This window comes from Trichomycterus rosablanca, chromosome 9, assembly GCF_030014385.1.
Source record: "Trichomycterus rosablanca isolate fTriRos1 chromosome 9, fTriRos1.hap1, whole genome shotgun sequence".
In the NCBI taxonomy this organism is placed as follows: Eukaryota; Metazoa; Chordata; class Actinopteri; order Siluriformes; family Trichomycteridae; genus Trichomycterus; species Trichomycterus rosablanca.
Window position 1 is genome coordinate 32,543,694 of NC_085996.1, and position 17,117 is coordinate 32,560,810.

Here is a 17,117-nt window from a genome sequence, read left to right on the forward strand (position 1 = left end):
CAAAGCATGCAGAGAAACAGATGGACTACAGTCAGTAATTGTAGAACTACAAAGTGCTTTTATATCGTAAGTGAAGCCAATAAAATGGACAATGTGTGTAGAAACAAGGAGGTGGTTTTAATGTTATGGCTGATCAGTGTATATATAATGAATGCATGATGAATACAAAGGAAGTCCAGGCAATGCTTACTTCGCTTGTATAAACAGTAATTCATTATTACAAACTCATTATGCAGTTACAGTATGAAGAATTCTTGTATCTGGTTATTAACATACTTTTGTGTTTCTCTGTTTAGCTGGAAACTGGAATTTGTCTGCCCAGCCCCATGGACCTCAAGGGTAAAATTCTTATCAAGAACAAGAAGAATTCCCAAAAAGAAGAAGGCAGTACGAAAAAGAAGCTCTGTGAGCAAACCTCCAACACCTGTAGTGATACATCCAGTGGATGTGAGCCGTCCTCTCCCAGTGCAGGTATGTAGGCTTTTTTGTTCTCTGTACTAAAATTGTGGAAACATGATTTAAAATATTAAGATATTTTTAAAAGCTTCTATTTTTCCCTCTATATCGAAATGGTTTAATTTTTCTGATTTTTTACACTTTGTCTGAACATTGGGGTCTGTTTTTTTGGCTTCTTTTAGGGGAGGGCATTATCATAGCATTGGACACCAGCCAAATTACACATTATGTTGCTTATCTTAGTGGAAATAAGTTGACAACTTTATAAGAAACTTTTGCACGTTTTAATGTACAATTACTGTTTATTTGCTAAAATTAACATAGCACATTCAGTTTGTATATTCAGCAAATTGACATAGTGCACTAAAGTGTGTTTTAATGTTGTGCTTTAAAGTGTTGACGAAATGTCTTCTGAAAATCAACAAAACAAAAAATTGGACTAGTTGTCAGATTTTTGTAAATTTCATAATTAGTTGTAGTTAATCGTCTTTCATCGCTTCATATGTAAAAACAAGATTGTAAAAAAGGCACCTATGACTGATTTATCAGCTAATCACGGCGTCCCATTCCTTGCAAGTGTGAAACTTAAAATAGAAAGTAATATGATTCTTTGGCCAAGCTTACAAGTTACCAGATTCCTGCAGACCTAAGATAATCAGCACTGTATCTAGGCTTTAAACAGTACATGGCCAAACAAACCAATCTCCGGTCAGGTACAAAAGTACAGATGTAAAACACCCATAATGTTGGATAATTGCTTAATTTCCTTAATTAACTAAGAATGTTAGTAAACAGGTTACTTATTTATGCTGGTGGTATTACAGTCTTGTATTCTGAATTAGTGGTAAATGTAAAACAATTACTAAACTTTTATAGAAGTCAAGGAGCACACTGCTGATTTAGAAATACTTAAACTCAGACGTCTGTGCCTTGTTGATTAGACTCTTATTAATGTCAAGTCTTTACACATAATCATATCTACTGCATTTAACACACTAAGTGTCAGTTCAACATGTAATATATCTTGATGGTGACATGCACACATGGCACTAATGTTTGGGCTCATCAGTGTAGCCCACATCAAAGACTTTTTTTTAAAGACATGGTTATAAAATGCACTACAGTTGCTATTTTTTAAGGTAAACACTGTTTGCTTTGTGCTGCTTATCCTCAGGGCTGGAATGATAACGGTCGGTACGGTCGATAGTTTCAGAGTCAGCGTTCTAACGTAATCCCACAACATTAGCAGTGCCGCAGACTTTGTCATCTTCTTGCTCAGTCTATCATCGCCCTCTGCTGGCTGATCACCTCCAACACATATTTAAAATTATGAACGTTATCAAATACAGTAGCTACAAAATCCTTATTTAATAACTTTAGACATTTTATTTAAATGTAATTGTCAACTACCATCTTATTAATTCAACTGTTAATAAAGTAATTGTAAGCACACTTTACATTTATAGTATTTAGCACATGCTTTAATCCAAAGCAATTTAGTAGCTGTGACAGATTACAATGCAAGCTACTGAGAGGTAAGGGCCATGCACAGGTGCCCAACAGAAGCAGCTGTGGCAGTGGTGGAGTTTAAACCAGCAACCAATAGTTCAGTTCCTCGTCCTCTGAGATACCCGTGTTGCAGACTTTTTTATTTATTTATTTTTTACATTAAAACCTTTCATTGCATGATTTTTTTTCTCTGTGGAAAAAAATGTTGTTTGTTAAAGCCACTGAATACACATAAAAATAGTAAAAAAAAAAAATTAAAAAAAAGATTTTTAATTTGTAGCGTATATGCAACAAATATATACTGTATCTCACCAATAGATTTTGGCAGAGCATCACTATTTTTAATTTATTAACATTTTAGAATATTGTCCACCCAAAGATATCAAACATACAACTTATAACTTATTTATACAGACATATACACTGGCATGTAAAAGTGATGATAGTGTTATTATTATTATTATTATTATTATTATTATTATTATCATTATTATTATGTACATTTGCGTTAAAATCTGGTTTACAGTTGTCTCCACACTTAATCTCTTAAACATGAACTTACAAAGTTTTTAGTTAGTTAGGATTAATTTACATTTAAAAGAGTAAATTTAAATTTAGTTGCCAGATCCACTGTAAAAACAGAAATGCAATTATTAAAAACTAAATGAATATGCATTTAACTCAATATGTAATTGTGCAAATAATCAATAATCAAGTCCAATAAGGGCACTTGGTTAAAGCTACACTATATGGCCAAAAGTATTTGGACACCTGACCATGACCTTGCTGGACATCCTACTTTAAAAACATAAAATAGTATTTAAAAAAGTATTAAAATAGAAGATTAGTATTAAAATAGAATATTGGTATTAAAATAGAAGATTAGTAGTAAAATAGATGGTTTTTATGCAGCCTGTGCCCAGATGGCTGCAGCACTTGTTCCCCCAAAGGACAAGAACACAGATAGCAACACTAGTACAGTCTTTGCTATGCAACAAAACACTTGAAACAAGATGTGTTTTGTTATTCATAATAAATATGACAAACGATGCACATACTCTTGCCAAGATACAAGCTGAGCGAAATTTAATTGTAACAAATTAATTTAAAGGGCATCTACATGGGGTCTTAATAAAACATTTGTAAACCTTACATAATTATTTCATGTACTAATAAGACTTGTAAGGAAACAAAGCTTGTGTTGGAGTTAATGCAGTATAATACAGTAGATTATTGTAATCTGATTGTTTTACCTTAAATAGTTTAACTAATAATGTAATTGTGTAGATTGTTGTTTAGTTTTTTTTTTCTTCATTACATTTAATAGCTTGATGTAATGTTATTGCAATTATTGATTTTATGACAGTTCAGGTATTTAAGTTTCAGACCTTCTGTGCACACTGGTGATGGTAAGCAAAGAGAGTCTAAATGTTCTGAATGTGAATGTGTTAGTGTTGTAAGGACGATGTTTGTAGAAAACTAAGTCTGCATCTCTTTACAGGCTCCACTAATCTGGAACAACCAGATTCCAGTCAGCCCAACTCTGAAGGAAGGAAGGACGTTGGTAAACCTGAATTATATATTCACTACTACATATTTATATATCGATATTTTTCTATAAAAGTACAGAATGTAAAATTACTTAACATGATCAGTGGTACATCACATTTAAGTGAGCTTGTTATTATCTTATTCCAAGTCAATAGGCTTTAACTGCTGTTAACTATAACTGTTCTTTACTGCTGTAACAGCCTCCATTCATTTAGAAGACTGTACACTAGAATTTAGAACATGACTGTGGCAATTTTACTCAGTGCTAGGAGTGAGTGAGCATTGATGTTGGATGAAAACCTGCCTTGCTGTCTGCGTTCCAATTAATCCAAAAAGTGTTGGATGGGATTTACATCAGCAGTTTGTGCAGGACACTTGAGTAGTAAAGGGTTTGCTTCAGAAATTGGACTCATAACTTATTAAATTGTTATAGCAGAGCATTAAATATACCTATGGGGGAACTAAAGGGCAAGTTCATACTGTTAAAACAAATGTACACTATTTTTATCAAGTGCATTATTTATTATTTATTATAAGACATTAATAAAAGATGAAGGGCCTTCCCCAAACTACTGCACAAAGCTGGAAGCATATAATTTATTTTATATAATTAATTTTATACATCTGGTAGCAATAAGCCTAAATTCTACACTGGTACTGTAATTTCTCAGGTGATGTTGAAGCAGACAGCGAGGATGAGGATGATGACGATGACGAGTCTAAAAAGTCCATTGATGAGGTACACAGTCTATTCCTACATGCACTATATAGCCAAAAGTATTTGGACAACTGACCATGAGCTTGTTGGACCTCTTATTTCAAAAACAAATGCTATTAATATAAAGTGACCTCTTTGTGATCTGACCTTTTCGGACAAAGCCTCTCACAAGACTTTGAACTTTGTCTGTGGGAATTTGTGCCCATTTAGTCGAAAGCATTTGTTTGACTGGTCACTGATATTGGCCAGGAAAGCCTCAATTGATGTTCCAGTTCATCCAGAATTGCTCAGTGTGGTTGAAGTCAGGGCTCTGTGCCGGTCACTGGAGTTTCTTTAAACCAAACTCCTTAAACTCAACTCCTTAATCTGGCTTTGTGCACAGAGGCAGAGTGATGCTGGAACCGGAAAGTGCATTCCCAAAACTGTTGTTGCAAAGTCGGAAGGATGTCTTTATATACTTTTCTTAGTGCACATGGGTTGACAGGTTTTTTTTTTAGTTTTCTTTTTTTAAAATAATTTTTCCCACCTTTTTCCCCCAATTTTCTCCCCTAATCTAGTCGTGTCCAATTACCCTGAATGCGTCCTCTATACTGATTCAACCCTTCACCGCTGACTGAGGACGCCTCTCAACTGACATACGCCCCCTCTGGCAAGTACAGTCAGTGCAGACTGCATTTTTCACCTGCACGAGTCGAGTTCATACACCGACAGGCACTGTGTACGGAGGGACACACCCCATCAGCGTTATTCCTCAGCCCTGTGCAGGCGCCATCAGTCAGCCAGCAGGGGTCGCAGTTGCACCAGTTATGAGGACCTATGATCTGACTTTTTTACCCCTAACCCTGAAGAACAGCCAATTGTAGTTTATGTTGCCGCCCAGCCCAGTCGGAAGGCAGAGCTGAGATTTGATACGATGTATTTGAAACCACGTACTTTACCGCTGCGCCACCTGAGCGGCATTGGGTTGATAGGTTAATGAATGATACCGTCCTGTTGGAAGGTAAATTAAGTGTTATCAATAACTGCAAACTGTAATTGTTGTTAATTATATGCTTTTTAAAGGGGACAGCTGGAAGTGAAGCATTTGCCACGGAGGAGATGTCCAACCTTGTCAACTATGTCCAGCCTGTCAAGTTCCACTCCTTCGAGTTAGCAAAAAGTAAGTCAATAAAATTCATTATAATGGTTAATATTAAAAAACAATTTCAGTGTCTTAATTAAAGTGTTTAACAAAGTTTAAAGACAATATACTGTATAAATAAAACTAAATTTTTATTACATACTTATCTACCTTGTCTTATTTTACAGAGTTAAACCGAAGTTTTTACATGTCATCATTTGTGGAGACCAAGGCTCTGGAGCATCTAACAAAGTCCCCAGTGGAATTTGTAGAGTATCCTTTCATCAGCTTTGATACAATGACAGTTTATTAAACACCTGCTTGTTAGTATTTCTTAACTAAATCCACAAAGATATAACAAACTTCAAATGAGCCGAATTTACCCTAAAGGCACTAGAGTGGACTCGTCAAATTACATGCCTCAGGTCTTCTGGAACTCTGGCTGTCAGCTTGTGGCTCTGAACTTCCAGACGATAGGTATAGAACATCTGCAGGTTCAGCTTGTGGTCCATGTTTAACCACGACCTGAACACAAAATCAGTTTGGTGTTTAAATCATTGTTATATTTAAAGCGAAACCTGCTTATACCTGCAGCATCAGTGTTTACTTACAGTGGTACCTTGAAAATCAACCTCAATTGGTTCTGGGAGTGGCATTGAGTTTTAAGGTATTTTTTTCCCTTAATGATGTATGGAAAACCTGTTAATGCGTTCCATGGTCCCATGGAGCTGCTTATATTTTATGCAAATGTAAAATAATGGGGTTGTTTTTGAAACTTATACACTAAAACTAACACAAGTGTAATATAAAAATACTGAAATACAATTAAAAACAGTTAAAAATACAATTAAAAAAATACAATAAAACCGGCTAGTGTTGGTGTTTCTATGTCATTCTTTTAATACATTAATTCACATTAAGCCTTTTTTCATGATAAGCGTTTTAGACTCTCTCGGAAAAGCTGATTCTCTCAATTTCTCATGACCCAGAGCTATAACACAAGTTTAAAAGTGAAACAGTGAGGAAAATCCAGATACACAGATACATGTGGAGCTTTCAGAGTTTTGATGGGTCTTCCACAGAAATGCAGATTCGTCTGGTATTCGTACTTTGATGACCGCACCACATAAGCCAAGCGCTAAACAAAGCAGCAGTCGCACACACGTTGAGTTTAAGGGAAACGTTGAGTTTAAGGGTACAAATTTCTTGACGAAGGGTGTTGTTTCAAAGATTTTGAATTTAAGGGATGTTGAGTTACAAGGTACCACTGTATTATGTTATGTAATACTGCGTTATACAGTCTGTAAGAATGTGTTTGAAAGAAACAGACAGTAATTCATTTTCTCTTGTCTCCTGGTGGGATTGACAGATCTGTCCATGCAGCTGAACCAGGGATTGTTTGAGTACAATGGAAAATGTGGTTACAGACTGAAGCCTGAGGTTATGAGGAGGCCTGATAAAAACTTTGACCAGTTTACTGAGAGCACAGTGGATGGGATTGTAGCGCACACACTGTCAGTCAAGGTAACACATGTAATGCCAATTTTTAGCAGCGATGTTAAAAGATTTGCTTTATTCTTTTTCTAATTTTAATCTAGTGTTTTTTAAACTAGGGATTGTTTTTCTTGCTTTCCTGGTTTTGTATTTTCCTCAATTTATACAAATGTTAGAGTTTTAGAGTTTAATTTTACACAGGAATTAATATTTGAAGTCACTTTATTGCATACTGACTCTGCATTGTTGTTGGAGGTCATGCCTGTTAGCATTAAACTGAACATTAGCTAATGACAGATTGTTGCAGTAAATTTATTTCTTATTTCATTAGGATTTAACGTCATGTTTTACACACTTTGGTTACATTCATGACAGGACAGGTGATCACTGGTTACTAGGGATGTAACGATGCACCACAAGATTCACATGTGTAACGATTCAACTGTATAATGAATCGATATTCACTTTAAACAACAGAGAGGGCACTAGTGCTATTCACCTCGCCTGGCTGACGTCACTACAGGGTTGACAGGTTCGGAATTTTCCAGCCAAATTTATTTATGTGAGGATACTTTCTTTATTTGTATTATTCATTTATTTATTTAATGTGGGATTTATTTCATTACAGTTTTTTTTTTACACAAAAAGGGAAATATGCAGCATTGTTTTGCATAGTTTGTACCTACCTCAAAAATAAAAGGGCATTCATTATTTACATAAATAAAAGATAAGCACAAATACAGTATTTTATTTTTTAAAGAGAAATAATAAAAGGAAACTTTGTCATAATTTGTCTACAATTTAATTTTGTTTAAAAAAATCGATACTGAACCCAGTATCGTGAATCGCATCGCATCTTGGATAGAGTGTATCATTACATCCCTACTGGTTACACAAGATTCATCAGTTCAAATTCTATGTCAAATACAGACATGGACAATTTTGTATCTTTGATTTACATCACTTGCATGTCTTTGGACTGTGGGAGGAAACCGGAGCTCCCACAGGAAACCCACACAAGCATGGGGAGAACATGCAAACTCCACACAAAAATGACCTGGTCCGCTCCACCTGAAAATCAAACCCAGGACCTTCTTTCTAATGAAAACCTTGGACAGAAGTTGCTTTTTATCAATCAAAAGGGGCCGCCAGTTTGCAGTTATTCAAGCAATGTAGTGATTTCAGCAAAGTGCTGACACTAACATGGTAATAACATGGTGATGTATTGTATTTGTGTAGCAGGTACAGCAGTGTTATTGGGATCACACCCGTGATCACAAAGGAAGATTCACCAACATTGTGCCTGAAAACAGTAAAAATAATTTTAGTCTTAACTGTACATCTACAATGAGAACTAGAAGAATATGAGATCCTAATAAAAATACCTGTAAATTTAAAGAGTGTTTTAAAACATGACAACACTGCTGCATCTGATACACTCATACCAGTGCTAGGAATCGTCCACTATTCCAATGTTGTCTGGTCAGTGGAGGTCCTGTGATGGTCCCTTTGGATTGATGATTGGGTTACTGGTGTTTTGTACCTCTAGAATATAAGTATGGTGAGAGAACTGTTCAAATTGTTTTTAAAAAATAACACAAGCAAGACAAGTTTGACTGTGTCTTACAAAATGTTCAACAGATCATATCAGGACAGTTTCTGTCTGATAAAAAAGTTGGCACATACGTGGAAGTGGACATGTTTGGACTTCCAGTGGACACAAGAAGGAAAGCGTTTCGAACTAAGACGTCCCCTGGGAATGCTGTCAACCCTGTGTGGGATGAAGAGCCCATAGTCTTTAAGAAGGTTAGTCAAAGTTATTGCATTCCATGATGACCTGACAAGTTAAAACTGCCTGTGTCTTATATTTATATAAATATAAAATATATATGTATATATAGTGAATTCATTTACACACAGTGTTACAGAGGTTGTACCATCTTTTGATTATTAGTTCTGACCATCTAAAGAAATGTCCCCTCAATATAATTTGGGCTTTCCTCCAGACCATGGTAAAATATGTACTTTTTTAATGTGTGCAGGCAAATTAGCCTTATTGTAGAGGCACCGAGAAGTCATTGGCTAAAGTCATTTATAATTAGATTATAATTATATAATTAAGTATTTTATAGCTTTCTACACCACCAAATGTATGTACAAAACTCTGGATGAACTCTGGAGCCTGTCCCAGCTTTTCGATGGGTGCAAGGCACACAGTAACACCCTGGACGGGGCGCCAGACCATCGCAGGGCAGACACACATACACACATCCATTCACCTATAGGGAAATTCAGTGTCTCCAATTAACTTGACTGCATGTTTTTGGACTGTGGGAGGAAACCGGAGCTCCCGGAGGAAACTCATGCAGACATGGGGAGAACATGCAAACTCCGCACAGAAAGGACCCGGACCGCCCCGCCTGGGGATCAAACCCAGGACCTTCTTGCTGTGAGGCGACAGTGCTACCCACTGAGCCACCGTGCCGCCCTATGTACAAAACTGTTGTATGTTTTTGATTGGATTTGATTTGTAGCCCAGAGGTTAATGTACTGAACTTGTAATCGGAAGGGTGCTGGGTCTATCCCCACATCTGCCAGGTTGCCACTATTGGGCCCTTGAGCAGGACTCTTAACCCTCAATTGCATGGATTGTATATGGTCACAATTGTAAGTCGCTTTGGATAAAAGCATCTGTTAAATGCTGTAAATGTAAATTATTGAGCTTATTTAAAACATTTGACTTGAATTGATCTATTAATTCATTAGTTAATTTAATTTTTTTGATTAGAAATTTTGTATTTTATCATTCAGTCCCAGGTAACTATATTAGTATTATATTAAATAAAAGATTGCATGTCCTTTACACGTGCTTAAAAACTAAACAATTGACTTCAGCTTGATATGTCTGGTTGTTTCCTGCAGATTGTTCTCCCTGCACTTGCATCTTTAAGAATAGCTGTGTATGAAGACAGCGGAAAAATTATCGGCCAGTGCATCATTCCAGTGAGCGCTATCCGACCTGGCAAGTGCCACTGTTTATTTCCCTTCACACCCGTCACGCTACATTTGTTCTGCACTATACATACCACAACTTTCTTTTATTTGGAGAATCTGACATTGAGTGGGTCTTTCACAGGCTTGTGCTGCTCAGTGTTGTTATTAATAGTGAACAGCAGTAATAAACAGTCTGTTTCTCTTCACTCTGCTTCAGGTTACCATTACATTGGACTGAGGAATGAAAAGAACCAGCCACTCACACTGCCTGCTGTTTTTGTCTACACTGAAGTAAAAGACTATGTTCCTGACACATTCGCAGGTACAAGCTAAGAGCTTGCACTAGTTATATAGCTAGTTATATATTATTATATTGTTTATTGTGTCAAGCGGTCAGCATAGGGAGTATTTATGTAAATAGTTATTTTGTTATGGTGTGACTTATGGTGTATTTTGTGTTTATGTGGAATTGGTAAGTTACCATTTTTGTTAAGTGTGTTGTGTTTGTTGATTCATTTATTATGTTCACTTGTTCTGTATAGTGCGAGGGATGTGCTGTATCAGATCTGGTCTCTTTTTCATTATTTGTAATACAGAGTGCTGCCACCTACAGTTAATGAGCAGATTTTTTTATTTATTTATAGACGCAAAGTACATCAGTGCTTTATCCAAATTGTATCAAATACTGTTAAGAATTCATTTATAATCCCCTGATGTTTTTGTCTTTATGTTGGCTTATTAGATGTGATAGAGGCACTCGCCAATCCTATTCGCTACATTAACCTGATGGAGCAAAGAGCCAGTCAGCTTGCAGCTCTTACAGAAGAAGACGGAGTACAAGAACTGAATAACAAGGAGGTCAGTATTATGTAAATATGCATTTATTTAAGTATTAAGTATTATGCAAAATAAATGACTGAAAATGATCACAACCAATTATTGTGTGCTTAACCCTGGAACCAATAAAAATAAGGATAAGGATATTAAGAAAACCAAAGTGGGTGATCCTAAAGCTTGCTTAAAATAGTGGACTTAATACTGTGCAGCTTAAAGAAGCCAGACTAGAAGGTTTAGAAGGTTCATATAGGGGGGAGTGGGAATTTATTATCACATGTATATACACTGATCAGCCATAACATTATAACCACCTCCTTGTTTCTACACTCACTGTCCATTTTATCAGCTCCACTTACCATATAAAAGCACTTTGTAGTTCTACAATTACTGACTGTACTCCATCTGTTTCTCTGCATGCTTTGTTAGCCCCCTTTCATGCTGTTCATGCAAACCCATCATTAGACCACTGCAGTGACAATGACATGGTGGTGGTGTGTTAATGTGTGTTGTGCTGGTATGAGTGGATAAGACTGTCACTGCTGGACTGACAATAGTCCACCAACCAAAAATATCCAGCCAACAGCACCCCGTGGGCAGCGACCTGTGACCACTGATGAATGTCTAGAAGATGACCATCTGACACCGCAGCAATAGATGAGTGATCTTATTTGACTTTACATCTACAGGGTGAACCATCTAGGTAGGAGTGTCTAATAGAGTGGACCGTGAGTGGATACGGTATTTAAAAACTCCAGCAGTGCTGCTGTGTCTGATCCACTCGTACCAAAACAATACACACTAACACACCACCATCATGTCATTGTCACTGCAGTGCTGAGAATAATTCACCACCTACATAATACCTGCTCTGTGGTGGTCCTGTGGGGGTCCTGACCATTATAGAACAGGGTGAAAGCAGGTTAAAAAAGTATGTAGAGAAACAGATGTACTACAGTAATTGCAGAACTTGTAGAAGCAAAGTGCTTCTATATGGTAAGTGGAGCTGATAAAATGGACAGTGAGTGTAGAAAGGAGGTGGTTTTAATGTTATGGCTGATCAGTGTGTGTTACAGTGGTGTAGGTGAATTTACTGTATTAAAATGTTGTCTTTCTAATACAGACAATCTCTGAGAAACTGAAGAAAATAGAAAGTGTGTTGCAATGGTCCCCACTCTCCCCTAAATTATTTCTACTACGAAATTCGGACGCTGTGAGGCCATAATCTTTTCTATCACCAGCTAAAAAAAGGGAAGTTGGAGATGATCTGTAGTTGGAGAGTGATGAAGTATCTAATCTGAGTATAGGAGTAGCTTGAAAGCTTGCAGACTGAGAACCACTGTTTGAATATATCTCTGTATGTGCAAGTGTAAGTTATTCTTATGCTTGTGTATGTTTTAAGATATCTAGTTGCCAAATGATCATATGACTTCCACTGAAGCATGAGCTGATTGACTTGACTCACGGGACTTCTCCCAGTCCTCCACTCCTGACCAATCAAGCTGATGCAGCTTTAAAAGAGGCAATTAACAGTTAGCCCAAGCTGATGTTATGGAAACTGTTTTGTGTAGTTAGGGATAAGCTTCATTAGTTGAACAGGCATTTAGATAAAGAGATGATAGAGTGAAGGTTTTACTTGGACAAAGTGAACCAGTCTTAGCATTAGCCATGATCAGAGTTGGATATCAGCGCTACGTCTACAAAGTCTACACAGCACTAGAGGTATTTAGATTCTTATAGACTTTAAGACTTGTATTTAAACCTGTTGTTTCCTTGTTTTATATTGATTTAGTATTGTTCTGTTCATGCAAAAACAAAAAACACACACACACACACACACACACAGTTCAGTTTTAGTCATTTAGTCTTGCACATATCAACATAGTGTTACTTGTTCCAGTCCTTTACTGATGTCAAATGTTGCTATCTTATTGAAAGTCTGAATCCCACTGATGCCATGGCTTTGCTGGGGGAGTCTATGAGGAACCAAATTTGGGGATTAATTGTTCAGAGTTTGTTTGTTTATTAGGATTTTACCGTCATGTTTTACACTTTGGTTACATTCATGACAGAAATGGTAGTTACTCATCACACAAGGTTCATCAGTTCACAAGGTCATATCAAACACAGTTTTGGATAATTTTGTATCTCCAATTCACCTCACTTGCATTACTTTGGACTGTGGGAGGAAACCGGAGCACCCGGAGGAAACCCACGGGGAGAACATGCAAACTCCACACAGAAAGGACCCTGACCGCCCCCAGGACCGAACCCAGGACCTTCTTGCTGTGAGGCGACAGTGCTACCCACTTAGCCACCGTGCCTACCAATTGTTCAGAGAAGAGCCATAACCGCCTTAAACTAGCACCAGAATTAAAATATAGAGATCAGCTAGTCATGTTGTTAGCAAACACTGTATTTTACTCACATTTAGAGAGAATGCAGCAGGTCCCGGGCACACTTTATTACAGTTCCAGTAATTTGCTGCTTAAACTCATAAACTCAATTCAACCAATAATTCCAACGAGTTACAAAGTATTATAGTCTTAGTATTTTTCTGAATAACATTTAACGGACACATCTTACATTATTACATTTGTTAAAGCTTGTTAGCTATCACCTTGACGTTCACAATTTTTTCTTTCATTTTGTATGCTCTTATATCAGATATTTAATGTTGATGAGTATGTTTGCATTTGCAGATAGATACATGTAAGGAGCCCGTGTCAGAGCCAAAAAATGATGCCCAGCGCCCCCCAGCAGAGAACGGAATGACCTCAACTCCTTTAATAACTTCCAAACCGCCCTCAGTGATCCACCCTCCTCCACACTCTACAGGTCATTCATTTACAAACACCCTGCACTTCCTCATGAGTTTGATACTGTTTATACTTTTATTAAGTTATATTATTTTATATGATGTTGACATTTAACAGAGCTATTCAGTCAGCGGTTTACTGGCCAGATTCACTCATAGAACTACATGTGTCAATTATTGACACCCTTACAGATGTTTAGCAGTTGAAGATGTTCATCTACATATGTTTAGTGCAGGGGCGTCCAAACTGAAGTAAAACTTTTCTTGTTGGGGGCCAGAACACAGGTCACAGACTCTTTTGTAATAAAACAAATTAAAATATAATAGACTGGCCGCTCAGGTGGCGCAGCGGTAAAATACGCTCGCACACCAGAGCTGGGATTACGAATACATCGTATCAAATCTTAGCTCTGCCATCCGGCAGGGCTGGGCAGCTATATGAACAACGTTTGGCTGTTGTTTATTCAGGGAAGGAGCCGGATAGGGACCTCATAACTGATGCAATTACGACCTCTGCTGGCTGATTGATGGCGTCTGCACAGAGTAGAGGAATAATGCGTTCAGGGTGTGGCTCTCTGTGCACAAGGCTGATTCACATATGAACTCGCCTTGTGCAGGTGAAAAGATGCAGTCGGCTACTGCACACGTGTCGGAGGGGGCGTGTGTCAGTTCGTTCTCCTCAATCGGGACGGGGGTCAGCACCAGTAGAGAGGAAGGATAACGCAATTGGGTAAAAATTGGATGTGCTAAAAATCTGGAGAAAAATATAAATAAATATAATAGACCTACCTGATTACTTATAATTACACACCATAACATACACACTTCTCTCTGAACTCGGTTCTTCGGAGCTGCCATGTTTATTCAAAAGCTCTGGAACATTAATCTAGGTGTAACGAGTCGGGAAAAGAAGATGGGAAGCGTTTTAGATTAGTTTTATGCAATAGCGACATCCAAAGTACTTTTATTAAAACTTGCTTAATAGCAGACCAACTTTAATTTTATATCTAAAATACCCTGCGAGCCGTTTAAAAATTGCTAATTGGTGTAGTTTGAACATCTGTGGGATGTCCAAACTACATTTAGGGATTCAATATCTATAATAGTCTGTAAAATATCTGTACTACTTTGGGTGGGCTTTATTACAGTTGGTGCTGATGTGTGTATATAAATTTGTATCGCTCTTTACATATTTCTCTGTCTGTTTTTTTTAGGATCTGGGAAATCATTTCAAAAGACTGAAGATGTGATTTCAAGTGTATTGACAGTTACAAGTGGTATCTGCAGTAAATACTTAATGGCTTTTTGCAAACAGTTTCTATAATTACTAAAATATAATCCACAATGACATGAGAGTTGTAGTTTAGCAATGTAACCATCTCATTCAGGATGTTTAATGTACATGTAGATTTCGAGGCTCAGACTCTGGAGGATCTAAAGCAGCAAAAAGCATTTGTTCGGGAGCAGAAGAAGCAGTACAAAGAGCTAAAGGAGCTGGTAAAAAAGCACCATAAGAAAACCACAGATTTGATTAAAGAGCATATGGCCAGGCAGAGCGAGTTGAACGCTGAACATCAGCGGCAGCTGTCAGTCCTGCAGAAGAGCTCCAGACGAGATGGTAAGAAAAGGTAGGTTCCCTAACACTGACTCTCTTCCACCCTCTGCTTCACTCACCAGCCTGTCTTCTGCTTCAGCTTATTCAGAATATTGTTTTTGTTAAATATTATTTTCTGTAGTTTTCTTTTTGCTTTCTTTTATACTATTGCTGGAAGCTTGTGCATATCTCTAGCAAAAACACTGATCAGCCATAAGATTAAAACCCCCTTGTTTCTACACTCACTGTCCATTTTATCAGCTCCACTTAAAAGTACTTTAAAGTTCTACAATTACTGACTGTAGTCCATTTATTCCTCTACATACTTTTTAACCTGCTTTCACCCTGTTCTTCAATGGTCAGGACCCCCACAGGACCACCACAGAGCAGGTATTATTTAGGTGGTGGATCATTCTCAGCACTCCAGTGACAATGACATGGTGGTGGTGTGTTAGTGTGTGTTGTGCTGGTATGAGTGGATCAGACACAGCAGCGCTGCTGGAGTTTTTAAATACCATGTCCACTCACTGTCCACTCTATTAGACACTCCTACCTAGTTGGTTCACCTTGTAGATATAAAGTCAGAGATGATCGCTCATCTGTTGATGCTGTTTGAGTTGGTCATCTTCTAGACCTTCATCAGTGGTCACAGGACGCTGCCCACAGGACGCTGTTGGCTGGATGTTTTTGGTTGGTGGACTATTCTCAGTCCAGCAGTGACAGTGAGGTGTTTAAAAACTCCATTAGCGCTGCTGTGTCTTATACACTCATACCAGCACAACACACACACACTGGTGGAGAATGATCCACCACCCAAATAATACCTACTCTGTAGTGGTCCTGGGAGAGTCCTGACCATTGAAGAACAGCATGAAAGGGGGCTAACAAAGCATGCAGAGAAACAGATGGACTACAGTTAGTAATTGTATGGTAAGTGGAGCTGATAAAATGGACAGTAAGTGTAGGAACAAGGAGGTGGTTTTAATGTTATGGCTGATCAGTGTATGTGTTAGTGCTAGCAATTAATTAATTTTTTGTACCCACCTACTGGCATGGATAAGTCTGCTGAAGTGGCAAATCAATAAGGGGAGGGGGTGTACCAGGTCTTAATGCCTTAATTACTAATCTACAAATCCATTTCAGGGCTTCAGTCAATCCTTTCTCAGACATAGACAAATCTAGTCCCAGGAACTGGAGCTTTAACTTTGCCATGTTCTCTGGTCTGATAATGTAGTTGTAAAACTGATTACAGTAATATGTGAAGAAGTGTTTGCTTGTAGGTTTCAGTAAAAGCATGAAGTGAGTCGGTTTGTGTTTGATAGACCAGGTTCTGCTGCTGATCAGAAGCTGGTTGCTCTGGAGGAAGAGAATTCCCAAAGACTGGCTGAGCTAAAAAAACAACAGCAACAGCAGCTGCTGACTCTCAGACAGGATCAGTACTACAGTGAGCAGTACCTGAAAGGCAAACACATTAAACAGGTACAAACACAAACACCTAAAAGAGTCTTCAGAGTACTGAATATTAAATCATGTAAACACACACACTCTGTTCTCCATGTTTATACATACAGTTGCCAGTCAAGTCAAATATACAGTGTATCACAAAAGTGAGTACACCCCTCACATTTCTGCAAATATTTTATTATATCTTTTCATGGGACAACACTATAGAAATAAAACTTGGATATAACTTAGAGTAGTCAGTGTACAACTTGTATAGCAGTGTAGATTTACTGTCTTCTGAAAATAACTCAACACACAGCCATTAATGTCTAAATGGCTGGCAACATAAGTGAGTACACCCCACAGTGAACATGTCCAAATTGTGCCCAAAGTGTCAATATTTTGTGTGACCACCATTATTATCCAGCACTGCCTTAACCCTCCTGGGCATGGAATTCACCAGAGCTGCACAGGTTGCTACTGGAATCCTCTTCCACTCCTCCATGATGACATCACGGAGCTGGTGGATGTTAGACACCTTGAACTCCTCCACCTTCCACTTGAGGATGCGCCACAGGTGCTCAAT

The 17,117-nt window shown here is 37.8% G+C and overlaps 1 protein-coding gene across 4 annotated transcripts in view; it reads left to right on the forward strand.

Annotated features, from left to right (window-relative positions):
- plcb1l (phospholipase C beta 1-like) overlaps nucleotides 1-17,117 on the forward strand; it is a 157,001-nt gene that overhangs the window by 111,116 nt on the left and 28,768 nt on the right. For 2 of the 4 annotated variants that reach the window (XM_063002252.1, XM_063002254.1), the window contains exons 14-28: nucleotides 297-471; nucleotides 3,467-3,529; nucleotides 4,188-4,255; nucleotides 5,297-5,393; nucleotides 5,543-5,627; nucleotides 5,707-5,831; nucleotides 6,724-6,878; nucleotides 8,490-8,654; nucleotides 9,771-9,870; nucleotides 10,060-10,164; nucleotides 10,585-10,700; nucleotides 13,379-13,514; nucleotides 14,709-14,780; nucleotides 14,903-15,122; nucleotides 16,411-16,567. In XM_063002252.1, the coding sequence (XP_062858322.1) occupies nucleotides 297-471; nucleotides 3,467-3,529; nucleotides 4,188-4,255; nucleotides 5,297-5,393; nucleotides 5,543-5,627; nucleotides 5,707-5,831; nucleotides 6,724-6,878; nucleotides 8,490-8,654; nucleotides 9,771-9,870; nucleotides 10,060-10,164; nucleotides 10,585-10,700; nucleotides 13,379-13,514; nucleotides 14,709-14,780; nucleotides 14,903-15,122; nucleotides 16,411-16,567 (1,839 nt within the window). Of the gene's footprint in view, nucleotides 1-296; nucleotides 472-3,466; nucleotides 3,530-4,187; nucleotides 4,256-5,296; nucleotides 5,394-5,542; nucleotides 5,628-5,706; nucleotides 5,832-6,723; nucleotides 6,879-8,489; nucleotides 8,655-9,770; nucleotides 9,871-10,059; nucleotides 10,165-10,584; nucleotides 10,701-13,378; nucleotides 13,515-14,708; nucleotides 14,781-14,902; nucleotides 15,123-16,410; nucleotides 16,568-17,117 lie in introns of those variants that run through there. The other 2 variants (XM_063002253.1, XM_063002255.1) reach the window with 2 other exon arrangements.